This window comes from Zosterops lateralis (assembly GCF_965231275.1).
Source record: "Zosterops lateralis genome assembly, chromosome: 21".
NCBI lineage: Eukaryota > Metazoa > Chordata > Aves > Passeriformes > Zosteropidae > Zosterops > Zosterops lateralis.
Window position 1 is genome coordinate 9,248,371 of NC_139781.1, and position 27,800 is coordinate 9,276,170.

At 54.4% G+C, this 27,800-nt stretch overlaps 3 protein-coding genes across 6 annotated transcripts in view; 1 reads left to right on the forward strand and 2 right to left on the reverse strand.

Annotated features, from left to right (window-relative positions):
* Window positions 1–27,558, reverse strand: part of LOC310917755 (endothelin receptor type B-like) — a 372,101-nt gene extending 344,543 nt beyond the window's left edge. For 2 of the 3 annotated variants that reach the window (XR_014591480.1, XR_014591481.1), the window contains exons 1-8: window positions 27,452–27,558; window positions 24,742–25,249; window positions 23,779–23,891; window positions 22,920–23,124; window positions 22,046–22,195; window positions 21,314–21,447; window positions 20,079–20,187; window positions 17,963–18,683 (exon numbers count right to left, since the gene is read on the reverse strand). Coding sequence is in view for 1 of the 3 variants with exons in the window: in XM_083876267.1 (XP_083732393.1) it covers window positions 18,534–18,683; window positions 20,079–20,187; window positions 21,314–21,447; window positions 22,046–22,195; window positions 22,920–23,124; window positions 23,779–23,891; window positions 24,742–25,221 (1,341 nt within the window). In the remaining 2 variants the exon portion in view is untranslated. Of the gene's footprint in view, window positions 1–17,944; window positions 18,684–20,078; window positions 20,188–21,313; window positions 21,448–22,045; window positions 22,196–22,919; window positions 23,125–23,778; window positions 23,892–24,741; window positions 25,250–27,451 lie in introns of those variants that run through there. The other variant, XM_083876267.1, reaches the window with a different exon arrangement.
* Window positions 511–14,610, reverse strand: VAMP7 (vesicle associated membrane protein 7). 2 transcript variants are annotated; one of them, XM_083876479.1, is made up of 8 exons: window positions 14,512–14,610; window positions 8,569–8,724; window positions 8,178–8,235; window positions 7,192–7,329; window positions 5,437–5,527; window positions 4,584–4,651; window positions 3,153–3,245; window positions 511–2,307 (listed from the first exon to the last, which is right to left on the reverse strand). In XM_083876479.1, the coding sequence occupies exons 2-8, from the start codon at window positions 8,712–8,714 to the stop codon at window positions 2,239–2,241; spliced, it is 663 nt and encodes a 220-aa protein (XP_083732605.1). In that variant the 5' UTR covers window positions 8,715–8,724; window positions 14,512–14,610; the 3' UTR covers window positions 511–2,238. The 2 variants fall into 2 exon arrangements, with proteins under 2 accessions (XP_083732605.1, XP_083732606.1); XM_083876480.1 differs by having other exon boundaries at window positions 8,569–8,727; window positions 14,512–14,608.
* LOC310917759 (DNA-directed RNA polymerases I and III subunit RPAC2-like) lies at window positions 14,650–17,932 on the forward strand. Its single transcript, XM_083876272.1, has 5 exons — window positions 14,650–14,724; window positions 15,280–15,377; window positions 16,200–16,276; window positions 16,529–16,611; window positions 17,279–17,932. Exons 1-5 carry the CDS (start codon window positions 14,677–14,679, stop codon window positions 17,324–17,326), a joined length of 354 nt encoding a protein of 117 aa, XP_083732398.1. The 5' UTR covers window positions 14,650–14,676; the 3' UTR covers window positions 17,327–17,932.
* Window positions 27,559–27,800: the final 242 nt, after the last annotated feature.

The following is a 27,800-nucleotide window of genomic DNA, read 5'->3' on the forward strand; positions in this document are numbered from 1 at the left end:
TACTGGAGCGTTCTCCTGGTGCCTTTCCTGTGCCCTGTATTCCAGAGGGGATTTTCCAGCACTGCCTTTCTCTGCCCACCTGAGGCAGGAGCTGCTGCTCTTTCATGGACATTGAACTGTAGGTAAAGGACAGAAACTTCCTGAAGGAGTCAGATGTTACCTGTTAAAAGTCACATCCCAGTTAAACCCTCTCAGGTGAAATTGTTTCCATTTTTCCCAGCCTGGCTGTGGAGATGCAGACCTGGATCACACTCAGGAGCTGTTCAGTTAATTTTATCCTTTCATTTTTCTGAGCTGTTCTCACACTGAGTGATCTCCCTTCAGCCCCCAATATTCTCTATCATCCCAAGCCTGGCTCACACCATTAAAATGCAGCTTTGCCTCAAACTGAGATAATAATCAGCAACTCCAACAGTTTCTCTAAGTCCAAGAGGAAATCCAACTCCCTCATCCCAAACCTTGAGCCTGATGGATCATTCCCAAGGTAAGTTTTCCACAAAACTCCACAACTCTGCTTTCTGTACAGGAATTTTATTGAAATCAAGGTCATGTTTGTTTTTTTTTACACTAATGCCTCAGTGCATCCTTGAGAAGGAAAGGAAAAGATCTTCTTTAAAAATTATTTGTACATAAGACAAGAAATGATCCAAATGAAGATGGTAACAGCACAATCCCTAAAACATGCACAACTGGACCTGGGGCTGCAGGAGCTGCTGGGAGGGGGCTCCAAGCTTTACATTCAGAACAGAAAGAGAAACAGGTGCCAGTGGCCACTGGCACTTTGTGGATATCAAGATTCTTCACCCTTGGTCAAACTTCAGCCCAGCAGAAGACAAATCCAAAGGAGCTGCTGTTTCTGGGAGAACTCTGGGCCCTGCTGGGAAGTTCCATGGTCAGTGCACACGGGAAGGAGCAGCAGAGCCACGTCCCCACCCCGCCAGTGTCACCAGGACATCGTGGCACCAGCTCAGGCACCAAAAGAAGCCTCCCCTTCCATCCCTCCTGGGCCAAAAGCATTTTCCTTCCCTCCTGAAGGGTGTTTCCATTTTTCCCCTGGGAAGGAGCCCACCAGCTCCAGGACAGAAGTGCCCCCAGCCCCTGCCCAGCCTCAGCAGCTCCAGGCCTGGCTGGGGATGGAGATGTGCAGCTGCCACAGAAACAGCTCCCCTGAGCCTGCATTTGGTTACCAGCCTTGGGTTTGGTTTGAAATCCTCCCAGAGGAGAACCTTCATCCTCTGGCAGAGCCTTCCTCCCTCAGTCACCAACTCCAGCCCTTCTCTGTCCTCCAGTTCCAGTGCACACCCTCCAGGAGAAGCACAAGCAGCAGCTCCCTGACACCTCAGCAAAAGCCAGATTGGCCCCAAATTTCACCAGAGCCAGTGCCAGAATTATATTTTCATTGCAGTCCACCCTCCAAAAGAAGAGCAGGAGAAATCATCTGTGAGAAAGCAGATCCTGAACCGTGTGTGAACCATCATCCCCTTTGCTGTGCCCGTTCAGCCACCAGCCCGGGGGGAGATGAGGAAGAAGTAAGGATGAGGATGAAGAGGCAGCCATTGCACTCGCTGAGGTGACCCCACAGGAGGTCACAGTGACCCTGCAGGGTCTCTGCAGGAACAGGGAACAGGGAGATGTCCCCAGCAGCAGCCCCTGCACAAAGCCCAGACCTCCAGGGTGACACCGTGCCCTCCCTGTGGGGCAGCACTGGGGGCCACCAGCTGTGGCCAGATGTGCAGGGGAGGTGCTGTGGGAACCCAAACCCACCTGTCCCCTCACCCTGAACCTCCAGTGTGGGACAGCTCCACCCCAGGAGGGGACAGCTCCACCCCAGGAGGGGACAGCCCCACCCCAGGAGGGGACAGCTCCACCCCAGGAGGGGACAGCTCCACCCCAGGAGGGGACAGCCCCACCCCAGGAGGGGACAGCTCCATCCACTGCTGTCCCCACCCAGGGGAAGCCACAGGGACACGGGGCCAGCATGCACAGAGCCCTCTCTGGAGGGGTGGCACAGGGGACAGCAAAAGGAACACAAAAAAATCCTTTCAAGTAATTCACCCAGCCCACTCTCAGGTCACACTGCGGGAGGAGTGACCAGCTGGGTCTGTCTGGGTAAGGCAAAACATCGCGAGTCCTGCAGGGAAGGGAGATGGAGGGTGGCAGTGGTGACGGGCAGGAGTCACTCTGGAGGTTCCTTCTTCACGCTCTGCCTCATCTCCTGGAGAGCAGCTCCAGCTCCAGTTACTTCTGCACACAGCTGGGCCAGGCCAGCCCGCCGCACACGGCCGACAGGATGATGTACAGGATCACCTGGGCAGGGAACAGGGAATGGCACAGGGAATGAGGGATTCACAGCACTCACTGACTGCCACAGCACACACCTGGGACCCCAGATGGTGAAAACCTTGAAGGATCTGTCTAACAACACTCTGCTGTCCCTCCACAGCCCTGCAGCTGAGCACTGTCTCCATGGAGGTGACAAAGTGCTTCCCACCCTGACCCTGCAGCTGCTCCATGCACAGTCCTTAGAGTCCATCCACAGTTCCCTTAGGGGAACTGTCACACCAAAAAATGCCACTTCAGAGTCACAGAACGAGACCCCACCAGGACTGAGGGCTAAAAAGCCACCCCAGCTCAAGCAGGACACCTCAGCTGCTCCTGGGGAAGCAGGGGCAGCTCCTGGACACGGTGCTCCCATCTCCTCTCAGAGGGTCACAAAGGTTGGAAAAGACACCCATGATCATCAAATCCCTCCACTGAACCATGTCACAAAGTGCCACATCCCCTCATTTCCTGAAAACCTCCATGGTGCCCCCAGCACTACCCTGGGCTCCATCAGGGAAGGAAGTTTTCCTAATCCAACCTGAGCCCATTTCCCACTCAACTGTGAGAAGAGGCCAATCCCCACCTCACCACAACCTCCTTCCAGGTCCTTGTAGAGCCACAAAATCCCCCCTGAGCCTTCTAAGCCACTCCCTGATTGTCCAGGCCCTTCACCCTCTCCTCACACAAACCCCTGAGGAGACTCTGGTTGTGCCCTCCCAGGCAGAGCTGGGCACACACAGAGCCAGGACAGCCACAGGGTGTTCCTGGGTGTTCCTGGGTGTTTCTGGGTGTTTCCAGCCTGGCACAGCAGCTCCAGGCTCCACACTCACAATAGACACGACGATGATGACGATGGTGAGCTTGAGGTTCTTCATACACATGGCTCGGGCAAGGTTCCTGCTGGTGGTTTTGAAAGTGACTGACTGCAAGGGAAAACAAGGAAAATCCCGGGATGGGTTGGGTTGGAAGGGACCTAAAGCCCATCCAGTGCCACCCCTGCCCTGGCAGGGACACCTCCCACTGTCCCAGGCTGCTCCAAGCCCCAATGTCCATCCCAGGGATCCAGGGGCAGCCCCAGCTGCTCTGGGCACCCTGTTAGGAAAAGCTTTTGGTTGTCCCATCCCAAGTGTCCTCTCTGTACCCCACAATTCCACACATTCCAAATGGGGTTTGGGCACCAACAGACCCCAAACACCCCCAGGCTGGGTCAGTGCAGATATTCCAGCAGCTCATTCCACGGGGCAGTGGAGATTTCCCTAAAAATCACCCTCCGTGGGGCTGCACATCCCTGGTGTGCATTCCCAAGGTGGGGAATGCCAGCCCTGGATCTCCAGGGCTGTGGGACATTCCCACTGAAGGATATTCCATCCCTTCATTGTCCTGAGCTCTCCAAAAGCCAGCACTCCCTGGGACAAGTCCTCCCATGAGCTCAGCCCAGCTGCTGAAGGAATTTCCCTTAATTTCCCTTTCCCTAAAGCTTTACCTGAGGACAGGGGAAGGTTTGAACACCTGGAAGCTCCAGGACTTTTCCCTGCTGGATTCAGCTCCAGGAATCTCTGCTGCCCCTCCAAAGCAGGAGGGTTTTGGGACAGCCCAGGGATGTTTGGATCCCCACACAGGAGCTCCTGGCACTCTCCCAGCCCGAGGACTGGATGCCACAGGAATTGGGCACCAAGCCCAGGATGCTGAGCCAGGGCCAGGGATTCCCAAAGGAAAGACAAAAAAGCTTCCAGAGTGCACAGCACTTTGCTAGATAACTGTGCTTTATAATTACATTAATTTGGGCTTTTTTTTTTTTTAGTCTTTGCTTCCTCAGAAACACTCCAAGAAGCTCCAGAGTCTTTAAGGATCATTTAGATGCAACAACTCAGCTTTTTTAATTTAAAATCAACCACACTTCCCCTGCTGGTATCAGAACAGCTCCACAGATGCACATTTTCCAGTTTATTTGCACCCAGCTGCCTTCAGCCCAGGCTGCCAGGGAAGTGTAAATTGTGATTTTTATCTCTCCTAACCCTGCAGACAATGAGAGGGTTTTGGGCACAGGGGATGAGGACAGGGATGTCACCTTGGCTGTGGCACAGGGGGAAACTGGATTTTTCCCAAACTGGGATGCAGCTTGAAGGAGGGGAAGGATTCCCTGCAGGTTTGGATTTTTCTGTGTCCCTGTGAGTGTCTCCAGGTGCTGTCCCCACCTCCCTGCTCCCAGATCAGTAACACAATAACAAACCTCCCCACTCCCAGGATTTCCCCAGACTCACCGAATCCACGAGATTCTCTGTTTTATCAATCAGCAGCTCCAGCTTCTCTCCTCTTTGTGCCACAAGGTCTGGAGAAAAACAAAAAAATCCAGTCCTGGACTCCAACAATCCAGCTCTGAAGGTGAAATCCCAAGGCAAAAAAAAAAAAGCTGCTCCCAACACCCAAACCCAAGCCACGAGCTCCTGGCTGCAGCTTCCAGCCCTCCTGGGCTAACCAGGGATTTGGGGAACAGCCCCACATCACACAGGCTGAATTTTGGGACTGAATTCTGGATAATTCCACACCTCACCCCTTCCAGCCGTCCTGGGATTTAGGGAACAAGCCCCACATCACACAGGCTGGATTTTGGGATTGAATTCTGGACAATTCCACCTCTCACTCCTTCCAGCCTCTCTGGGCTAACCAGGGATTTAGGGAACAGCCCCACATCACACAGGCTGAATTTTGGGATTGAACTCTGGACAATTCCACATCTGACCCCTTCCAGCCTCCCTGGGATTTAGGGAACAAGCCTCACCACCACACAGACTGCATTTTGGGGCTGAATTCTGGACAATTTCACACCTCACCCCTTCCAGCCTTCCTGGGCTAACCAGGGACTTGAGGAACAACCCCACATCACACAGGCTGCATTTTGGGATTGAATTCTGAGCAATTCCACATCTCACTCCTCCCAGCCTCCCTGGGTTAACCAAGGATTTGGGGAACAGCCTCACATCACACAGGCTGCATTTTGGGACTGAATTCTGGACAATTCCACATCTCAGCCTCTATTTTGAATGGTCAGACCTGGCAAAACCCAAACCCCAAAACGAGAGGAGCTGCAGGGAGATTTCCCAGGGGAGGAAGTACCGATATTCCGGACCATGATCCCTTTGAGTTCATCGATCTGGGCTTGTGTCTCTGCCACCTGGTCTGGGCCTTTGCTCTCAGAGTGGTATTTCTGCAACAGAACAGGCAGGGAAAAACTCAAAAAAAACCAGGATTCAGTGAAAACAGGAGCCTCAAGAAGCCAACAGTTTGGGAATGTTGAGGGTGGGCAGTTTGAGTGCTGTCCCCAAAGGAATGGAGCAGTGTCCATGTCCCCAAGGATGTCCCCTGTCACCTCCTGGGCACAGCTGAGCCCTCAGTGACAGCTCTGCTGCTGCCAGCCCCTCTGGGCTGTTGTCCTGAGCACCATTCCTGCCATCCCTCCCCCTCTATTCCCTTCATAAAGTGACAGGGATTTCTCTCAGACTGTTCCCCCCAGTTTGGGGATCCTTTGGTGGCTGCACAGCTTGGTGTGGGTGAGAACAGCACAAACCAACTCCTTTAAATCAGGTTAAATGAGCCTGAGTGTTTGCAGAAAGCCCAGTCAGCACCAGGGAACTGTTTCCCAGGGAACTCTGCTATTCCTGCATGGATTTTAAATCCCTGTTTGCATCAGGACAGCTCTGCTCCATAACCACCCACGTGGCTGCTTAAATCTTGATTTTCTTCCGGTTTAGAGTTCAATCTCTGCCAGCACAGGGAGCCAGAGGCTGACACTGCCACCCCCCACCTGGGCAGTCACAGCAGCTCCTCCACCTTCTCCTCAGGGGGAGATCCCAGCAGGTTTCAGACTGGGCACTGGTTTTACTGGTCCTGGAGAACATCCCTGCTCCTGCAGCCCGGGGAATGTCAGCCCTGAGCTCCCCTCAGCTCAGCCCAGCAATGTGGGAAAGCTCCTCCTGGCCTAAGGGAGATGGAAAACCTTGGGATTGTAGAGGAATATCAGCCCCATGGCTCCAAAGACAGCCTGGCTTTCCTGATAAGGCAATTCCAGCTTATTCAGCTTATAAAGTGATGACTCTGCACTTTGAGCAGTTTCAGTCCCTGGTGGAGAGGAAAAACTCCTTCCTCCCTCACAGGAATTAATCCCATTTATTATGCACTGGCATTGCTGTTCCTTGGCTCTCCCCCTGCTGTGGAAGCCAAGAGCAGCTCCTGGAATGAACTCCCTGCTCCAAAGCACCTGCACAGCCCCAAACCTCAGTGCTAAAGAGTCTCCCTGAGCCCTGAGAGCTCCCACCCCACAGGCACAGCCCCACCACGGGGTGGGTGATGTCCTAAGTTTTTTAACTTTCATCTTTTTCAGACTCTGCACTGCCTTAGTGTGTAACTGAATTTCACACAAAGTGTCAGCCAGTTCTCCCCACAGCTCAGTCAGACAAAACAATCCTTTCCCAGCCCCAGAACCAAGGACACTGTTGGCAGCTTCAGGCCCAAAAAATATCAACAACAGTGGATTGAGGAGAGCAAACTGGGAGGACGGGACTGCACAACCTGAAGCTGGAATTGAACAATTAACCCCAATATAGAAATGGACTAAAAACTTATAAAAGTGTGAAAACTCTGGTGTATCTTGTGTGTAGCTTTGGCTGGGCTCTTGTACTGCCTAAAGTGTATCCTTTGAAGGCCTTTTAATAAATCCCTATTTTATTCCTTTAATTGTGTCCAGTCACGGTGGGGACAGCGCTAAAGCCACCATTCCCACAACACCTTATCTTTAACCCAAGGGACACCTCAAACCCCCCAAAATTCCACTCAGGGAGGATCCCTGGGGCCGTGGGGAGGCCTGGGGCTCACCAGCTGTGCAGCCAGCACGGAGGAGAACTCGCTGTTCATGGCGTAGGGCAGCGCTGTCTGCGCCCGCGAGCCGTACGTGGTCTGGAAACGCTTCTTGATCTCGTTCAGGAAGGTGAAGGCTCTGGAACGCTCAAAATCCTGGGAAAACAGGGCAGGGGATGGTGGTAATGACAGCCTGACAGGGCTGGGGGGGCTGCAGAGCCCAGAGAGGACTGGCCTGGCTGGATGTGACATGGGGACACAGCCAGGGCTGGGACAGCTCCAGTCAAGGATTCCCCCAGCTCCAGCCAGGGCTGGGACAGCCCCACTCCTGCACTGAAGGAGGATTTCCTTTGGTAGAATTGCAGGATTCAGGAGCATCAGGCAAACTCCACTGGCAGCTGGAATTGTCTCTGCACCACCAACCCACTGCACTGGGCACAGCAAGAACTTCACCCCAAAACTCGCGATCCGCAGGACTGGGAGGTCCCTCCATGGCAGGGGTTGATTTTGAAGGTCACTCCCACCCAAACCACCCCACAACTCTGATTTTGAAGGTCACTCCCCACCCAAACCACCCCACAGCTCTGATTTTGAAGGTCACTCCCAACCCAAACCACCCCACAGCTCTGATTTTGAAGGTCACTCCCACCCAAACCACCCCACAACTCTGATTTTGAAGGTCACTCCCACCCAAACCACCCCACAGCTCTGATTTTGAAGGTCACTCCCAACCCAAACCACCCCACAGCTCTGATTTTGAAGGTCACTCCCACCCAAACCACCCCACAACTCTGATTTTGAAGGTCACTCCCACCCAAACCACCCCACAGCTCTGATTTTGAAGGTCACTCCCAACCCAAACCATCCCAAAACTCTGATCTGAGCTCCAAAGCTGTAACAGGAGGTTACAGGGGGAGAAAAGGCACCCCAGAACAGCCCTCACTAATGTAACTGCTGTATGGAAACCCCAAAATCCCCAAATTTCCCAGGGCCCCAATACTCACATCGTCTGTGATGCACAGGTAAATGATCCTGTCCTGGCAGATGTAATGGAACAGGTAACTGCAGGGAAGTGAAAGGAAAAAACAAAATGTTATTTCCAGAATTTCATTCTCCAGAAGCCATTGCTGCCTGTGGGGCCTTTGGGGGATGGCAAGAGAAAATCCCAGTTATTCCACAGAGCTGGGAGAGATAAACATGTCCCAGGTAAATCTCCAGGGAAGTGAGGCTGGGAGACAGAAGCAGCTACTGAGCTGGTGGAAGGTTCCATCAAACGGGAATTTGGACGGGAAAAAATTGCAGAATCACAGAATAAAAAACCCAAATACACCCAATTTCTTCCTGTCCTCATGCACCTCCACAAGCCCCCCAGACCCAAGGAGAGGGGTTACTCACTTGCCATGGGAATAGGTCAGTTTGTTGTTCTCAGAGGGGATCTTGGCCAGGATCTGCTCGGTCACCTCCAGGAAGTTCCCTCCGCACCAGGCGTGTTTGGCCAGGATGGTGGTGCCCCTGGCCACGACGGCAAACAGGATGGCCATGGCTGCTCTCCTGCTTGGGGACAACGCTGGGGTCACCAGGGGCTGGCTTTGGGGACACAGGGACCTGCATGATGTCCCCAGGCTTGGGGACCTGCAGTGTCGCCAGGCACAGGGACGTCCACACTGTCCCCAGGCTCAGGGACCTCCTCACTGTCCCCTGGCACAGGGACCTGCACACTGTCCCCAGGCACAGGGACCTCCTCACTGTCCCCTGACAAAGGGACCTGCTCACTGTCCCCAGGCACAGGGACCTGCTCACTGTCCCCAGGCACAGGGACCTCCACACTGTCCCCTGGCTCAGGGACCTGCACACTGTCCCCTGACAAAGGGACCTGCACAGTGTCCCCAGGCACAGGGACCTCCACACTGTCCCCTGGCACAGGGACCTGCACACTGTCCCCTGGCACAGGGACCTGCACACTGTCCCCAGGCACAGGGACCTCCACACTGTCCCCAGGCACAGGGACCTGCACACTGTCCCCAGGCACAGGGACCTCCACACTGTCCCCAGGCACAGGGACCTGCACACTGTCCCCAGGCACAGGGACCTCCACACTGTCCCCTGGCACAGGGACCTGCACAGTGTCCCCAGGCACAGGGACCTGCTCACTGTCCCCTGGCACAGGGACCTCCACACTGTCCCCAGGCTCAGGGACCTCCACACTGTCCCCAGGCACAGGGACCTGCTCACTGTCCCCAGGCACAGGGACCTCCACACTGTCCCCAGGCACAGGGACCTCCACACTGTCCCCTGGCACAGGGACCTGCACAGTGTCCCCAGGCACAGGGACCTGCTCACTGTCCCCAGGCACAGGGACCTCCACACTGTCCCCAGGCTCAGGGACCTGCACACTGTCCCCTGGCACAGGGACCTGCACACTGTCCCCTGGCACAGGGACCTGCACAGTGTCCCCTGGCACAGGGACCTGCTCACTGTCCCCTGGCTCAGGGACCTCCACACTGTCCCCAGGCTCAAGGCCCAAGGCTCAGCCAACACACCACGACCACAAAGTTCTCTCTCATTTCCCCTTTTTTTTAGGTTCTGTGCATGATGACACAAAACCCTCCAGAAAAAAAAGGGGGTTTTTTGTCACTTCTGTGCCCTGTGAGGGTGACAAAGCTCAGGTTGTGCCCCTGGAAGTGTCCAAGGCCAGGCTGGATGGGGTTTGGAGCCACCTGGGAGAGCAGAAGGTGCTGGGAGTTGGAACTGGATGAGCTTTAAGCTCCTTTCCAACCCAAACCATTGTGGGATTCCCCAAGTCTCCAGAGCTGCCACAGAAAGGGACACTGGTAATCAGCTCAAGCATCAGCACATTAATCTCTGGCCAGAGCCAGATCTAACACATGTCACACCCAGCTGGGACAGCTGCCCTGCTCACCCTGCACATCCATAAGCCTCTTTGCTGCTTAGGAAGGACTTAGGACAACTTTGGACTCTGCAAAACCAAAAAAAAATCTCATTTTTTGTTTCACACTTAGGCCCTACTTATTACCTGCTCTGTTCCAGGGATCCAGGGGCAGCCACAGCTGCTCTGGCTCTTGGGGTTGCCCTTCCCTCTGCTGTGAGCAGCACTTAATGTGACTTATCCAAGGTTTAGTTTTTCTTTCATCCTCATAAACTCATTTTGGGTCTGGTTTCTTGCCTTGGCTGCTCTTCAGGTGGAGGATCTGGCTCCTGCAGGAAGCTCCCAAGGAATTGCTTATTCCTTTATGTTTTAACTCTGAGTAATCTCCCCTTTGGCTCGTTTTCAGGCTGAAATGCTCCTGTCAATAATATTGTGACTAAGCCCAGGGAATTCAGTGCACCCTCTCCAGAGCCACAGAGGTTTTGGCCAGGTCAGGGCTGCTCCAGGCCCGTGGAGCAACACCAGGGCACAGCCTGGAATGAGAAAAACCACTCTGGAGCAATCAGGAGAGTGTCCAGCTCTTGCACTCACCCAGGAGTTTTCTGTACCAGAAAACACACCTGCCACGACCAGCTGGAACTCAGGGTGCAGAGCCCAAACACACACAGACACCCCAGAACAAATGCAGCCCCAAAGTGAGGATGGTAAAGTGGTTTAGGCAATTTCTAAATATCTTTGTTCTTTTAATATGGGATATTGGTGGACACAGCAGTAGCAGTGGGGTGATGTGGGATCCCACACTCCTCAATTCCCTGAGTCCATGGCTCTCACCTCCCTGGATTTACAGTCTTCATCTCCCCTGATTTAGTCCTCATCTCCCCGAGTTCACAGTCCTGACTCCCCAAATTGAGGCCTCAACTCCCCAGTTCACAGTCCTGACTCCCTAAATTCACCCAAATTCAGTCCTCAACTCCCCAGTTCAGTCCTGGCTCCCCAAATTCAGTCCTCAGCTCCCCAAGTTCACAGCCCTGACCCCCCAAATTGAAGCCTCAACTCCCCAGTTCAGTCCTGGCTCCCCAAATTCAGTCCTGACTCCCAAATTCAGTCCTGAACTCCCCAAGTTCACAGTCCTGATTCCCCAAATTCAGTCCTCAACTCCCCCAGTTCACAGTCCTGGCTCCCCAAATTCAGTCCTGACTCCCCAAATTCAGTCCTCAACTCCCCAAATTCACAGTCCTGAACTCCCCAAGTTCACAGTCCTGACTCCCCAAATTGAGGCTTCAACTCCCCGAGTTCACAGTCCTGACTGCCCAAATTGAAGCCTCAACTCCCCAAATTCAGTCCTGACTCCCCAAGTTCAGTCCTCACTCCCCAAATTGAGGCCTCAACTCCCCGAGTTCACAACCCTGACTGCCCAAATTCAGTCCTCACTCCCCAATTCACAGCCCTGACTCCCCAAATTGAAGCCTCAACTCCCCAAGTTCACAGCCCTGACCCCCCAAATTCAGTCCTCAACTCCCCAAATTCAGTCCTGACCCCCCAAATTCAGTCCTCAACTCCCCAAATCACAGTCTTGACACCCCAAATTCAGTCCTCAACTCCCCAAGTTCACAGCCCTGATCCCTCAAATTCCTGCCCCGTGCTCTGCAGTAACACCAGCCCCAGCTCAGAGCAGAACGTATTAAATGAAATAAAAGAGATTAACAAGGAGCATTTTTCCCCCTGAGCAGCCCCGTGCCAGCCCTGGGTTACTCCTGTTAGTGACACAAATCTGTTAAACTGCTACAGAACCTCCTTCCTCAGCCCTTACAGGAGCCAGGAATGAAATCCCTTTAAACCAACCCCTCTGCAGAGCTTTTTTCCCATCTATAAACTCGCAATATGACACAGCTGGAAACAGCCAAGATCAAACCTGCCAAAAAAGACATTGCTGCTGTCTGAGATCCCTGTGGGGGTTTAACTGAAAAATCCTAAAAACACAGAAGGGTTTTGGTTGGGAGGGACCTCAAAGCCCATCCAGTGTCACCCCTGCCATGTCCAGGGACACTTCCCACTGTCCCAATGTCCACAAATTCAATGTCCAGCCTGGCCTTGGACATTCCAGGGATCCAGGGGCAGCCACAGCCTTCCCACCCTCACGGGGATTAATTCCTTCCCACCCTCACGGGGATTAATTCCTTCCCACCCTCACGGGGATTAATTCCATCCCAATACAAGGCACGGGAAAAAAAGGCACAAGAAAAACCTCTCAAGGAACATCAGAAACACAAGCTCAGCCTCCAGCAGGATGTTTAAAACTCCTGATTTAAAGATTTGCTGTTTTCCAGCAACTCTTCTGGCCCCAGCTCAATGTCAGTGAGCCACAGAAGGTCCCTGCCTGCACTTCCAGAAATCTTTCTCTTACAGAAAGCAAAGGGCACCACGGAACAAGGGGAGGTGTTGCAACACAGGGAGTTGCACAGAAAACAAAAGAGATCGTTAGAGCAGGGTGAGCTCAGCAGAAAACAGCCCAGGCTTCCCTCTAACCCTCTGCTGGGCAGCTGGAAAAAATCATTATTTCATTACAGAACATTCCACCGCGAAACCCCTGCTCGTTTGGAGCCTGAGAATTTGTGATGTTTGTGCTCCAGATTATCCCAATTTCAGCTTCCCTTCTGCACACAGAGTTTAGTTCAGTGCATCACTACGGGAACAGATCAGCAAGGAAATCAATCAATCAATAAATCAATGAATTCCAGCCCCAGCACCTTTCCTGGGAGCAGCACTGCAGGGTACAACACAACAGTGAGTAAGTATATATTTAAAAAGAGAATACATGCAGCCCAAAGAAAGGGATCAGGGAATTGTTTAGGGTGGAAAAGCCCTCCAAGACCACTGGGCACAACCACTACCCAAATTCACATTCCCAAGTGCCACATTCTGGCTTTTAATCCCCTCCACAGCCCTTTCCAGGTCAGGATGTTCCCCATATCCACCTAAAGCTCCCTGGCACAGCTACATCCTGTCACTGTTCCCTGGGAGCCTCCCACAGCCCCTGCCAGTACACCTGTCATTAATTCATTAGCTAATTAAGCCACGCAGTGCTACATCTGTGACAGTGTCCACTCCCAGGAACACCAGTAACACAGTAATAATGCCCCAGTAACACCAATAATATTAATATTACCCCAGTAATACCCCAATAACATCCCCCAGTAACAGGCCAGGACCACACTAATCACACTTCAGTAACATAATAACAATACCCCAGTAACACCTCAATAATACCCCAGTAACACACTAACAACATCCCAATAACATGCTGGTAATACCCCCAGTACCAGGCCAGTAACATGCTAGTAACACACCAGTACACAGCAATAACACACCAGTAACAGCCCAGTAATACAGCAATAATACCCCATTTAACACCCCAGTAACACCCTATTTAACACACCAATAATACCCCAGTAATACCCCATTTGATACACCAGTAACAGCCCAGTAACACAGCAACAATATCCCAGTGACACCCCAGTAACACCGTATTAATATCCCATTTAACACACCAATAACACCCCAATAATACCTCATTGAACACACCAGTAATACCCCATTTAACACACCAGTAATATCCCATTTAACACACCAATAACACCCCATGTAACACACCATTAGGACCCCATTTAACACACCAATAACACCCCAGTAATACCCTCTTTAATACACCAGTAACACCCTATTAATACCCCATGTAACACCCCAGTAACACCCCATTTAACACCCCAATGACACCCCGGTAACCCCCGGTCACCCCGCCGTGTCCCCGCTCGCGGTGCGGAGCGCGGCCTCCTCTCGGCTGTGGCTGTGGCTGTGCCGGGCCGGGCCCCTCACACCGGGACCCCGAACACCCGAACCCCCGGCCCAGACCAGGCCCCACAGCCCCCCACAGCCTCCCCGTCCCCCTGGTCTCCCCGGCGCTCCCGGGCCTGTGCCCGGCCGGGCCCCTCACACCGGGACCCCCGGCCCACCCCTGGCCCCCCGTTCCTGGCAGTCTCCCCGTCCCTCCCGGGCCTGTACCCGGCCGGCCCCTCACACCGGGACCCCCGTTCCCCCCGAGCCCCCCGTTCCCGCTGGTCTCACCGGCGTTCCAGGGCCTGGGCCTGTGCCCGGCCGGACCCCTCACACCGGGACCCCCGGCCCACCCGGTTCCCCCCGGTCTCCCCGTCCCTCCCGGGCCTGTACCCGGCCGGGCCCCTCACACTAGGATCCCCGGCCCGGCCCGGCCCAGCCCACCCGAGCCCCCCGTTCCCCCCGGCGCTCTCGGGCCCCTCACACCGAACCCCCGAGCCCCCGGTTCCCCCCGGTCTCCCCGGCGTTCCCGGGCCTGTACCCGGCCGGGCCCCTCACACTGGGATCCCCGGCCCAGCCCAGCCCAGCCCACCCGAGCCCCCCGTTCCCCCTGGTCTCACCGGCGCTCCCGGGCCTGTCCCGGGCCGGACCCCTCACACTCGGGCCCACCGCAGGCCCCCCGGTGTCCCCGGCGCTCCCGGGCCCCGCTGCGGCCCCGCCCGGCCCGGCCCGGCCCGACGCGTTTCCGGGCGCGGGGCCGCCGGGAGCTGCGGGCCGGGACCGCCATGGCCGGGCCGGGGACCGGGACAGGGACCGGGACAGCGCTGGAAACCGTGAGTGACGGGACACCGGGACCGCCGGGGATCGGGATCGGGGTCGGAGTCGGGATTGGGGTCGGGATCGGGATCGGGATCTGGATCGGGATCTGGATCGGGATCGGGATCGGGACTGGGACTGGGATGGGGACCGGGATGAGGATGGGGATGGGGATGGGGATGGGGATGGAGATCTGGATTGGGGTCGGGTCTGGATCGGGTCTGGATCGGGATCGGGGTCGGGGTCGGGGTCGGGGTTGGGATGGGGATCGGATCAGGATCGAGATGGGGTCGGGATCAGGGATCGGGATCAGGGATCAGGATCAGAGGGCCCCACTCTTTCCCTCACAGGAGGCAGAGCAGGGCCCGGACTCTGCTCCCCCGAGGAAAAACTCTGGGAAGCTGAGCAGGGGAGCTGATCCTCCCCCTTGGTGTGTCCCTGATCCTCAGGAGGGTTTACAGCTCCTTTCCCCACTGGTGGCAGGTCCAGGTGGATGGGGAAGCTGAGCAGGGGAGCTGATCCTCCCCCTGATCCTCAGGAGGGTTTTTACAGCTCCTTTCCCCCGGTGGCAGGTGCAGGCAGACGGGACAGAGGGGAGCTGTGTCACCTTTGTGCTGCACGACGAGGATCACACCCTGGGCAACTCCCTGCGCTACATGGTCATGAAAAAGTGAGTGGGGCCTGCTCTGGGCTTCTCCCTCCTGATCCTGGGATGAGAGAAATGATCCCAAACAGCTCTGTGCACACCCTTCCTTGTGTCAGACAGGGATCCTGCTCCCACCTCTGCTCCTCCTTTTCCTCGGGCTGTGTCAGGACCCTGAGAGCACCAACAGCCCTTAAAGCCTCTCCTGGGCCTTTCCCTACACCTTCCCCTGCCCAGGAATCCGAGTTAAGCTCAGCCTAAAGCTTTCAGTCCCTCCTGAGCTGCTGGAGGAGTATCTGGGTCTTGGAAGTGTCCCAGGCCAGGCTGGGATGGGGTTTGGAACACCCTGGGATAGTGGAAGGTGTCCCTGCCCATGGGATGAGCTTTAAGGTCCCTCTGATAAAATCACTGTGACAACACAAAAGAACCTGGGGGCCAAAGGAGGAAGAGGCCCTACAACATTTTGGGAATTCTTCCAATGCCTTGGACCACTGAGCCTCTTCCACCCAGCAGAGCAGCAGCAGGTTTGGTTAAAGGGAGAATTCCAAGCATCTCCAGGATCTTGTGTTTGGATCTGCAGAGCTGGCACTGCTCTGATTGTTGTGCTAGATGTGTCTTTGCCCTGCAGAGCTCCAGCTCAGCTCAGAGAGAGATGGGTGTGAGGGAACACAGGGAGTTTTCCCTGAGGGAACACAGGGAGTTTCCCCTCAGCACATCCCTCCCCTAAGTCATTCTAGAAACATCCAGAGCCCCAGCAGGCCTGGGGTGCCCCGAGCCTCTGACTCCCCTGGGATCTGCCATGGATTGGCCTGGGTTTCACTGATCCCTCTCCTCTCTGCCCTCCTGCAGCCCTGACGTGGAGTTCTGTGGCTACTGCATCACACACCCCTCAGAGAGCAAGATCAACTTCAGGATCCAGACCAGAGGTGAGCCTGGGGCTGTCCTTCAGTGTCTGGGGCCCTGTTCTCATGGAATTTTCCCCCAGGAGGCTGTTAAATAGAGAAAAGCCCTTTCTCCCTCCCAAATTCTGCTCCAGCTGCAGTGGGAAGCAGCATCCCTGGCTCCAGGCACCTGGCACCCCGAGCTGTGTTTCTGGGGAGGCTGCACACCCCTGGGGAGGTGAAAAGTGCCCTTGGGAAGCCCCTTCCCATGTCCCTAATCCATTTTTTTTCCCAAAGGGGCCCTTCCTGCTGTGGAGCCATTCCGGAAAGGGCTGAACGACCTGATGGGTGTTTGCCAACACGTGCTCAACACCTTTGAGGTGAGACATCCCTGGGGAGCTCAGGGGCAGTTCTGTCCCATCCCTGGGGAGCTCAGGGTCAGTTCTGTCCCTCAGGCTATTCCTGGGGAGCTCAGGGTCTGTTGTGTCCCATTCCTGGGGAGCTCAGGGTCAGTTCTGCCCCTTGGGAGGAGCTCAGGGTCAGTTCTGTCCCATCCCTGGGGTTCTCAGGGTCAGTCCTGTCCCTTGGGCCATTCCTGGGGAGCTCAGGGTCAGTTCTGCCCCTTCCTGGAGAGCTCAGGGTCTGTTCTGGGCCATTCCTGGGGATCTCAGGGTCAGTTCTGTCCCTTGGGCCATTCCTGTGGAGTTCAGGGTCAGTTCTGTCCCTTGGGCCATTCCTGTGGAGTTCAGGGTCAGTTCTGTCCCTTGGACTATTCCTGGAGGGCTCAGGGTCAGTTCTGTCCCTTGATCCATGGGAGGGAGGCTGAGGCCTGTATTGGAGACACCTTTAGCAAGAAAAACCTGTGAATTTTTTTGGACAGGCTCCCTTTCCTGCCTATAAATCTCACTCACTTCCAGAAGCCCCTGGAGCTCTGTCAGAGCCTCCCAGCCCTTCCAGGCTCTGGGCAGAGGAGTCCCAGCACAGCAGGGAGGTGTTTCTGTGCCACCCCAGGGGACACTTTGGTGACAATTTGTGCTTTTATTTCAGAGGAGCGTGAAGGAGTTCAGGGCCCAGAAGGAGGAGGAGATGCAGTAACCTTTGGGAATGGATGTGTAACTTCTGTGTGTTGAATTCCCTGTGTCCGAATGAGCTTTTTTTTTTTCGTTGTTATTTTTTTATGACTTTGCTGCAAAATGTATTTTTTTTTTTTTAATAATAAAGTTTATTAATTTAAATGCTGCAGAGCTGAGGCTGTGTCCTGCTCAGCACAGGGATGGAAGGTCATAGAATGTGGACACAGATTGGGAAATTTATGGGCTGGTCTTGATATTCCTCAGTCTCTGTTTTCCTTCGAAATCCATTTTTCTTTATGATTTATTTGTAAAACATTTACATTTCAGTGAAAATTAAGCTAAAAAAAATCCACCCCAACACCTGGAAAATATTTTAATTGCAAGTCTCATCTCTTCTCCCCTTTTCCTCTCTCCATTATTTTTTTCCATGACAAGGTAGAAAGGGGAAAAAAGGAAAAGAGAGAGAGGGGGAAAAGAGACACGTGGGAAAACCAACAACAAAAAAAATCATCAAAAACCTGGTAAATACAACTTTTTCATGTCGTTTTTGTGAAACTTTTGGCCAGAATTTCACATGGAATCACATGGATTCACATGGAATCACATGGATTGCAGTCACAGACTGGTTTGGGTTGGGAGGGTTCACTCCCTGTCCAACCTGGCCTTGAAAATTGCTGGAAAATCAACCTGGGGGACGAATTATTGCCAATAAAAAAAATCATGAGAGCCCTTTCCCATATTTTAGTTGGTTCTAGTGGCTCTTCCAACCAAGATTGGACCTTCTCCAGTGCCTTTCCCACCTCCACATCACCACGAGGACGTCTGTGTCCCTCACAGGGATTTATCCAAGCTTTGGTTGGCTTTTCCAGCTGGGAATTGTCACTTTCTCTCTCTCCTCCTCACCCCACATCCATCTCAGAGTGACCACCCCAACTTTCTTTCCCATCCCACGCTCTCCCCACGTTTCCCCCTGAGGCAAAACAGCCACAAGTCCCTTGATTTTCCTGCGAGGAAATGAAAAATCCTGTGAGGATGTGAATCCCCTTCCCTCTCCTGGAGGCGACCACCGGGGTCAGGGGCTGAGTTTGGAGCTGGGGAAAAGCTCCAGCTCCTTCCAGCTGGGATAGGACACAAAGGCAAAGCTGATTGAGGCCCAGGCAGGAAGAGCCTGGGAGAGGATTGGAGGGGTCCTGCTGTCCTTGTGCCTCGCCCCTGGCACTGGCAGGGCTTTAGGAGGAGCTGTACTTGTTGCTCAGGCGGGAGCTGCTCCTGTCCAGCCCCAGCTCCTGCCCCGTGGCTTTCCACTTCCCAACAGAGCCCTTCTCGTCCGTGGGGGTGATGCTCAGGGCCGGCCTCTGGCACCAGCAGCACAGGCAGGACTGGGGAGACACAAAGGTGACACATGTGGGATATGGGAAAATTCACATATTTGTGTCAGCAGGTGAGTCTGTGCAGCGCCAGGATGGGAATTGCTGAGCCTTGCTCTGCTGGGAGCAGGTTTTCCAGGATAGGGATGGTGAGGGTGGGAAATGAGGATACTGAAATTCGGGGCTTTTTTTGTAATTGTGTGTTCTCGTTATTAGGGGACAGAAAATATGGGTGATGGTTTGCTGGGCTCAACTCCCATCCCATCCCATTATCCCATCCCATCCATCCCATCCATCCCATCCATCCCATCCCATTATCCCATCCCATCCCATCCCATCCCCATCCCATCCATCCCATCCATCCCATCCCATCCCATCCCATCCCATCCCATTATCCCATCCCATCCCATTATCCCATCCCATCCCATCCCATCCCCATCCCATCCATCCCATCCATCCCATCCCATCCCATCCCATTATCCCATCCCATCCCATCCCATCCCATCCCATTATCCCATCCCATCCATCCCATCCATCCCATCCATCCCATCCCATTATCCCATCCCATCCCATCCCATCCCCATCCCATCCATCCCATCCATCCCATCCCATCCCATCCCATTATCCCATCCCATTATCCCATTATCCCATTATCCCATTATCCCATTATCCCATTATCCCATTATCCCATCCCATCCCATCCCATCCCATCCATCCCATCCATCCCATCCCATCCATCCCATCCCATCCATCCCATCCATCCCATCCCATCCATCCCATCCCATCCCATCCCATCCCATCCCATCCCATTATCCCATCCCATCCCATCCCATCCCATCCCATCCATCCCATCCCATCCATCCCATCCCACCCCATCCCATCCCATTATCCCACCCCATCCCATCCCACTATCCCATCCCATCCCATCCATCCCATCCCATCCCATCCCCATCCCATCCCATCCCATCCCATCCATCCCATCCATCCCATCCCATTATCCCGTCCCCTCCCATTATCCCATCCCATCCCATCCCATTATCCCATCCTATTATCCCATCCAATCCCATCCCACCCCATCCCATCCCATTATCCCATCCCATCCCAATCTCCTTCCCTTTCTTTCTCAGGGCTTCACTACTCCTGAAAATTATCTCCCAACATCTTGGGTTCAAAGTTTGGAGCAGCCCCAGCCCCTGCTCTGAGGGTTTGTGGGGATGTTCCCATTCTAAAATAACAGGGAAATTTTGGCTTGTCCTAAATCCTGCTCTGCCCCCAGTAGGACACTGAGCTCTGGTGTATTTGCAGAAGAGAGGCACCTAACAGGGAAATTTTGGGATGAGGAATAAGGTCAGTTTGGGCTCTGGGCCTGGTGACTGCAGCCAGCAGCTCTGGAGGGATCGTTCCTACCTGGAAACAGTTCTTGAATTTCCGGCTGACAAAGTACAGAGCCACGGGGTTGATGCAGGAGTTGAGGGAGGCCATGTTGATCCCGAAATAATCCATCACCAGGAGGAAACTGAGGTGGGAAGGGAGAGAACAGATGTGTCAGGAGCTCATGGAGAACAGAGGGAATTTCCAAACTGCTTGGCCTGGGATCCTGTTTCTGTGGAAGAGCAGTGATTGATAACTGAGCACAAATCCATCCTTCCCTGAGAAGAACCACTTTTCCTTGCATTCCTTGAGGAAGCCAAGAACACGAGCTCTGATTCCTCCTGGTGCTCCTGGTGTTCCCAAAGCCCAGCACAGCAGCAGCCCCTGCCCTGGGCAGGATTTTGGCTGGTGGGTGGAAGAGGAGGGAGACAGGCACCTCCAACCCCACAGAAAGTGAGGAGCCCTCAGCCCTGCTGGGAATGTTCCTGTGCCCAAGAAACCTCAGCTCCACACAGACACTCCAAAATCTGATTTAATCCTTCTGACATCCCCCCACTCTCTCTGTGCCCATCAGGAGGGTGGGTCACAGAATCACAGAATCACAGAATGTGCAGGTTGGAAGAGACCTTCAAGATCATCGAGTCCAACACCTCAACTAGGTCATGGCACCAAGTGCCACATCCAGTTTCCTTTTAAACACACCCAGTGTTGGTGACTCCACCACCTCCCTGGGCAGACTATTCCAATATTTAATCACTCTTTCTGTGAAAAACTTCTTCCTAATACCCAACTTGTATTTCCCTTGACGCAGCTTAAAACTCTGGACAAGGAATGACTGAAAGCAGGAGGTGGAAGGCGACTCCCCTGACTTTTTTTGCTTTCGAGTGTTTGACTCTTTGCAGCCTCGTTCTCACGCTGCTTCACATAAACAATATTGTATTCTTAGAAATTATCTGTATGTTTTGCATAGTTGTTCTCTGAGAGAGAACTTGATTAAAAGCAAGAGTGACCAATCAGGTCAGGAGGTTGTAACCTCCTTGGGCCAATCTGGGCCCTCTGTACAAAATGTATATTAAGTAAAATTGGAGTCAGATAATAAAGAGCCTTCCATTTTTGACCCTGTTGTCCTCTGTGAGAGTCCACACCACATCTCAACGTGTTGCCCCTCTAAGTGCAGGGATGACAGAAGGCAACTCCCCCAGCCTGATGCAAACCCCACAGGGCTTGTCCTGGTCCCCCTTGGGGCTCCTGGACCTGCTGGGGGGCTCTACCTGAGCAGCTCACAGCGGTTGGGGTCCGTCTGGTCGTAGATGGTTTTCTTGAGGATGCGGCTGAGGTGCAGGGGCAGCCAGCAGAGCGCGAAGATCACCACCAGGCAGAACACGGTCTTGGCCACCTCCCGGCGCTGCCAGACAGGGCCAGGGGGAAGGTGAGGAGATCCCGAGTTGTGGGATCAATTTGGGTTGGAAGGGACTTTAAAGCTCATTTTTCACTAGGTCAGGTTGCTCCTGGAGCTCTGCAGCAGGTGCAGGGGGCAGAAAGGGGCAGCAGCAGTTGCTACACAAGGGACAGACCCCTCCCCAGCATCACTCCTGGGATGGTGTTTGTTCCCTGGGACGGTGTTCGTTCCCTGGGACACCTGGATGGGGCCACCTGCATTCACCCCTTATGGTGACAATCAGCTGCAGCTCCTCAGGGAATCATCCCCAAAGCCTGGGAGAGGACAGTGAACTCCTCCCTGCGCCCCTTGTCTGGGATTTGGCACATCCAGCGTGGTGTGGGCTGGGATAAATGACCAGCAGAGCTGGGCTGTGGCCACGAGGGTTTGGGGTCACCCCCAAATCTGCAGATTATGGAGTTTAAGGTCTTTTTCCCTGGTGTAATCCCTGCACCAACACACCAAGAGCTGATGTGAGGCTTTGCCTGCCCTTCACAGGGATGGGAGTGTCCCCCCTCCCACAGCCCGTTTTGGGGATCCCAGGAGTCCCCCCTGGTTCTCTCACCCGTTTCATGTGGTCATTCAGAGCGATCCTCATCCCGTTCCTCTTGCTCAGCATCTCGCAGGACATGAGGGTGTAGAAGATGCCCGTGCACACCAAGGGCAGGCAGAAATAAAACCCAAAAAGCCACCAGTCCTTCACATCCCTATAGAACTGAGGGGGAAAAGGGAGAGAGAGTGGCTGGAAATGGGGAAAGAGCAGGAGGAGCAATTTGGGATGCAGATGTGCCTTCCTGAAGTGGGATTGGGGTTGGGATTGGGATTGGGATGCGGATTTACCCTCCTGAAACAGGATTGGGGTTGGGGTTGGGATTGGGATCCATATGCACCCTCCTGAAGAAGGATTGGGATTGGGATGCACACATACCCTCATGAAATGGGATTGGGGTCCGGATTTGGATGCACACCTACTGTCCTGGAGCAAGATGGGGTTGGGATTGGGATGCACATGTACCCTCCTGAAGGGGGATTGGGATTGGGATCTGGATTGGGATTAGAATTGGGATGCACACATACTCTCCTGAAGTGGGAATGGGATTGGGGTTGGCATTGGGATTGGGGTCAGGACTGGGATACACACGTCCCCTCATGAAGTGGGATTGGGATTGGGGTTGGAGTTGGGTTTAGGGTTAGGATTGGGTTTAGGGTTAGGATTGGTATTGGGATCAGGACTGGGACGCACACGTACCCTCATGAAGCAGGATTGGAATTGGAATTGGGTTTAAGGTTAGGATTCGGGTCGGGATTGGGGTTGGCATTGGGATTGGGGTCAGGACTGGGATGCACACGTCCCCTCATGAAGCAGGATTGGGGTTGAGATTGGGGTCGGGGTTGGGGTTGGGATTGGGGTCAGGGTCAGGACCAGGACACACACTCACCCTCATGAAGCGGGACCTCTGCTCCGAGGCCAGCATGCACACCCACAGGTGCTGCTCCCAGTAGCTGAGCTCCACCATGTCGAAGGCGATGGCCTCGGGCACGGCCAGCACCACGGCCACGGCCCAGATCAGCAGCACCTCCACCGCCTTCCACATGGGGATCCCAATGCCCTGGATCCGGCTCCAGGACGCCACTGCCCTGTACCTGCCCACGGGGGGGAGGGGGAAAAGCAGCCAGGGAGGGGAGGAGAAGGGGCAGATTAGAATTGTCCCCAAAGGTCCTTTCCCTCACACCTTCCCCCTCCATCCCTGAACCTTCCCCCTCCACCCCTGAACCTTCCTCCTCCACCTCTGAACCTTCCCCCTCTGAACCTTCCTCCTCCACCTCTGAACCTTCCACCTCTGAACCTTCCCCCTCCACCTCTGAACCTTCTCCCTCCACCTCTGAACCTTCCCCCTCCACCTCTGAACCTTCCCCCTCCACCTCTGAACCTTCCCCCTCCACCTCTGAACCTTCCACCCCTGAACCTTCCCCCTCCATCCCTGAACCTTCCTCCTCCACCTCTGAACCTTCCCCCTCCACCTCTGAACCTTCTTCTCCACCCCTGAACCTTCCCCAGTGCAGGAATGGGACTCAGGGGCTCAGTGGGATGGGGACTGTCCTTGGCCACTTTCCTCACCACCCAACCCACACCATTCTCCCTCTCCTCATCCTTTCCCATCAGGATTTCAGCTCTGTCACCAGAGAGTTCCAGCTGGATGTGAGAGCAGCCTGTCCCCATCCCCTGGCCTGAGAAGGAGCTCCTGGTTCTGCCTGTGGCCCCAGGGAAGGCCCAGGGGCAGCCCAGGTGTGTCTCACCTGTCGATGCTGAGGGCACACAGGCTGAGCACTGTGATGCCCACAGAGGCTTTCTGGATGAAGGGCACCAGCTTGCAGACCTGCACTCCGAAGGGCCAGTCCTTGGCCAGGAGCTGGGGAGGATCCACAGGTTACCGGGTTGTTTTTGGGAATGTTCTTCCAGTTTCTCCTCTGTGAGCTCACCCACAGAGCCCACAGAGAGCTCTCTGAGCTTCCCCCAGCACTGGGAATGTGCCCTGGGCACTTTCCCGTGGTTTGTGGGCACTGGGACACTTTGGTTTCCCTGGCTGGACACAGAGATAAAGATGGTCCAGACACCAGGTCCTGACTCCAGACCGTGGAGGGTTTTGGATGGATCTGAGTTCCCAAACCCCACACTAGGCTGCTTTGGGTTGTTTTCAAAGGGAGAATGAAAGCCATGCTCTGACACAGCCCCAAAGCCGTGTGTCCCAAGCCTTTCCCAGGCTCTGACCCCCGAGCACACTCATCTCCTGACAGAACCCACGCTCAGCTGGGACAAGCAGAGGTGGGGACAATGTGTCCTGAAGGCTGGAGATAAATCCAAGCCACTCATGCAGGAGGAGGAGAAGGAGGCTGAGTTCACAGCCCTGACTCCTGGAGCCCTTCCTGAGGCTACCCCAGAACCAACCACCCATTCCAGCTCATTCCTTCAGCAGCAACACAAACCATGGAATCTCAGAAAGGTTTTGGAGGAACCTCAAAGCCCTGCCATGGGGTGGGACTCCCCCACTTTCCACTCTCCCAGGCTGCTCCCAGCCCCATCCAAGCTGCCCTTGGGCTCCTCCAGGGAATATCCAGGAGCATCCATAACTAGTTTTGTACCCAAGACATTTTGCTTTTCTAAACATCTCTTTCCAGGTAATTTTCTCTAAACAAAGAATCACCTCAGGCACAAACCAGAACTACCAAGGTGAGAACATCCCCATCCCAGGCAGAACCCACCTTGTAGACGTTGACGGGCAGAGCAATGAGGATGTAGAGCAGGTCCCCCAGGGCCAGGCTGGCGATGAGCACGTTGGGCCCGTTCCTCATGCACTTGTTCTTGTAGATGATGCGCAGCAGGGTGGAGTTGCCGATGATCCCCACCACGAAGATGGTGCAGGACACGATGGTGTTGATGTACTTGAAGACGTGGCGGATGTCGGCGGGGCGGGCGCACACGGGCAGCAGGGGAGGCTCCGAGGGGACGTTTTCTGACAAATTGGACACCACTGGCACGGCCCTGAGGAGGCCAGGCTGGACCAGGCTGTAAGTTTGCTCCTGGTTCAGAACATCCAAGGGCATCGTGCTCTCCTGGAAAGCCCCGGGGGTCTGGCTGTGAGTGCTGGAGATGAGGCAGCTCAGGAGGATGGTCAGGGCGGTGGGAGATGGGATCAGTCCTGGGGAGGACGTGGTGGAGAAGCTCAGGGCAGGAATCCTCATGGTGCCTGTGGAATGTCCTTGCTGGGATCTGCCAGAGGAGAGAGGGAGCGGGGAGAGAAATGGTTTAGCAGAGGACGGGGAGATGGGACATTGGCCACAGCTTGAGTGCTGTGTCCAGCTCTGGGTGTCTCAGTTTAGGGTGGACATTGAGTGCTGTGTCCAGTTCAGGATGGACATTGAGTGCTGTGTCCAGTTCTGGATGGACACTGAGTGCTGTGTCCAGTTTAGGATGGACATTGAGTGCTGTGTCCAGTCCAGGATGGACATTGAGTGCTGTGTCCAGTTCAGGATGGACATTGAGTGCTGTGTCCAGTCCAGGATGGACATTGAGTGCTGTGTCCAGTCCAGGATGGACATTGAGTGCTGTGTCCAGTCCAGGATGGACATTGAGTGCTGTGTCCAGTTTAGGATGGACACTGAGTGCTGTGTCCAGCTCTGCCCCCTCAGTTTAGGAAGGACATTGAGACACTTGAACGTGTCCAGAGGAGGCACCAAAGCTGGAGAAGGGATTGGAAAACAAGCCAGATGAGGAACGACTGAGGGAGCTGGGGGTGTTTATCCTGGAGAAAAGGAGACTCAGAGGTGACCTCATCACTCTCCACAACCCCCTGAAAGGTGCCTGTGCTCGCTGTGAGCAGGGACAGACCCAGGGAAGGGCTGGAGCTGAGTCAGGGCAGGTTTAGGTTGGAGATCAGGGAAAGGTTCTTCCCCCAGAGGGTTCAGGCACTGCCCAGGCTCCCCAGGGAATGGGCAGAGCTCCAGGAGTGTTTGGACAGCGCTCCAGGGATGCCCAGGGTGGGATTGTTGAGGTGTCTGTGCAGGGCCAGGAGCTGCACTGGATGATCCCTGTGTGTCCCTCCCAACCTGGGATATTCTATTTTATGATCCAATTCTATTTATGAGTTTCTGGAGAGCTCCATCATCAAACACAAACGACGCCAGATTTGATCCCACCAGGTCAGCGCTGGCGACCCCGAGGGTGAGTTTTGTGCTGCTAAATTTAAACAGTTCAGCAGAACAAACTGGAAGGGGAACAAACTGTCCCCGGCCTGCCTTGTTCCTGTCTGGACAGGGGGAGAATGGATAAATAAACCCCCAAAGGGTCACAAACCTGGACACAAATCCCTGCTCTGACCCATCCCAGGGATTTCAGTCATTGTGTCCCCCACCATGGCAGGGCCAGGTGTCCCAACCTCTCCTCCCACAGCACTGCAGCTCTCAGGACAGGGCAGACCCAGCTCAGAAATCCTGCCCGAGGTCCCTGAAAACTCCCAGGGACAGTTTTGGGTGGCACAAACACTCCTGGCTGGAGGAGAGCAGAGGGTGGGAGCAGTGGGAGCCCCCCCTGGGCTGTGCCCTGTGCCCAGCCTGAGCTCAGAGCTCTGCTGGAGAAAAATGAAGAAGCAAAAAAACCCCCCTGGGGCTTGGCAGAGGAGCTCATGTGAGGCAGGATCACAGGATCACTGCAGAAGAAAAACACTTTCTTCTCATCTCGCCTTAAACCGAATCGAGTCTTTCATTAAATCCAAAATTAGAGCAAAAAATAAACTCTTTTCTCCTGTCCTCATTGCTCTTCCCATCTCAGAGTGCCTGGAAGCACAGCCCTTCCTCAGCTGATGGAAATGAGGCACAGGAGCATCAAGAAACTTGTTCAGATGGGGAAAAACCCAGATCCAGAATTTCTTTCACCCATCCCAGTGGGAATTTTGACTGTGCTGAGCCCAAATCGCAGCTGAACCCCCTGGAATCCTGACATGGACATCAGGGGGAGATTCCCAGAGAGAAAATCAGATTGAAAACTGTCACTTGAACCCTACAGAGCCTGAAAGGTGCCGTGTGTGGGATTAAAATCCCTTTTCCCTGGGATCCCAGCACAGCCCAGGCAGAATCCTCAGCTCCAGCCTCACCTCTCCCTCCATCTCCTCCTCCTCCTCTCCCTTCCAGAGCAGTCCCACCTCATCTCCCAGACACCAAACACAAGTTTTTCTGTGGATAAATATCACAGCAAAAAAAAATCTCTGTGGACACCATCCCACCCCACTGCCCCAGGAGCTCCCAGCAGAGCTGTGCTGGATTTCCCCTCTCCCTGCCACACACAGGATCTTGTCCAGGCACTTCAACTTTACCTTCTGTAAACCCTGCAAAAAAAAAAAAAAAAAAAAAAAAATTCCCCCAGACACAAGGAATCGTCTTGTCTGCAGAATAATTCACAGAGCAGCAAAGTCATTACCTTCCTGGTGACCCAAATGGAATTTGGGTGCTCCTGGGAGATGTTTTCTTCCCTCTCACAGCTTTTTTTCCCCTGCCTGGGGCACTGGGCAGGTCCTGGGGGAGCTGCAGTGGTTTGGGTGTTGGAGTTGCAGGGAAATGTTCCTTCCTCTCGTGGTTCCTGCAGTGGGAGGTTTTATAGAACATCCCCAGCACTGCCCCTGCGACCAATGGCTGAGGGTGGGATGGGGATGGAGGAGGGAAAAGCTGGAGAAACACTGGGAAGGAGTGAAAATAATAAACAAATAGAGCTGGATTGGGGGATGTGGCACCGTCTGCTCCGTGAGTGACGGGAGCCTCGTCCTGAGATT

Excerpts from the sequence above, each read along its gene's own strand:
- LOC310917759 (XM_083876272.1), top strand. The coding sequence starts at position 14,677 with ATGGCCGGGCCGGGGACCGGGACAGGGACCGGGACAGCGCTGGAAACC. Across the intron at positions 14,725-15,279 it reads CCGGGACAGCGCTGGAAACC|GTGCAGGCAGACGGGACAGA; the intron begins GTGAGTGACGGG and ends CCCCGGTGGCAG. Across the intron at positions 16,612-17,278 it reads ACGTGCTCAACACCTTTGAG|AGGAGCGTGAAGGAGTTCAG; the intron begins GTGAGACATCCC and ends CTTTTATTTCAG.
- VAMP7 (XM_083876479.1), bottom strand. The coding sequence starts at position 8,714 with ATGGCCATCCTGTTTGCCGTCGTGGCCAGGGGCACCACCATCCTGGCC. Across the intron at positions 4,652-5,436 it reads GATCATGGTCCGGAATATCG|ACCTTGTGGCACAAAGAGGA; the intron begins GTACTTCCTCCC and ends GTTTTTCTCCAG. Across the intron at positions 3,246-4,583 it reads CAGAGAATCTCGTGGATTCG|TCAGTCACTTTCAAAACCAC; the intron begins GTGAGTCTGGGG and ends TTTCCCTTGCAG.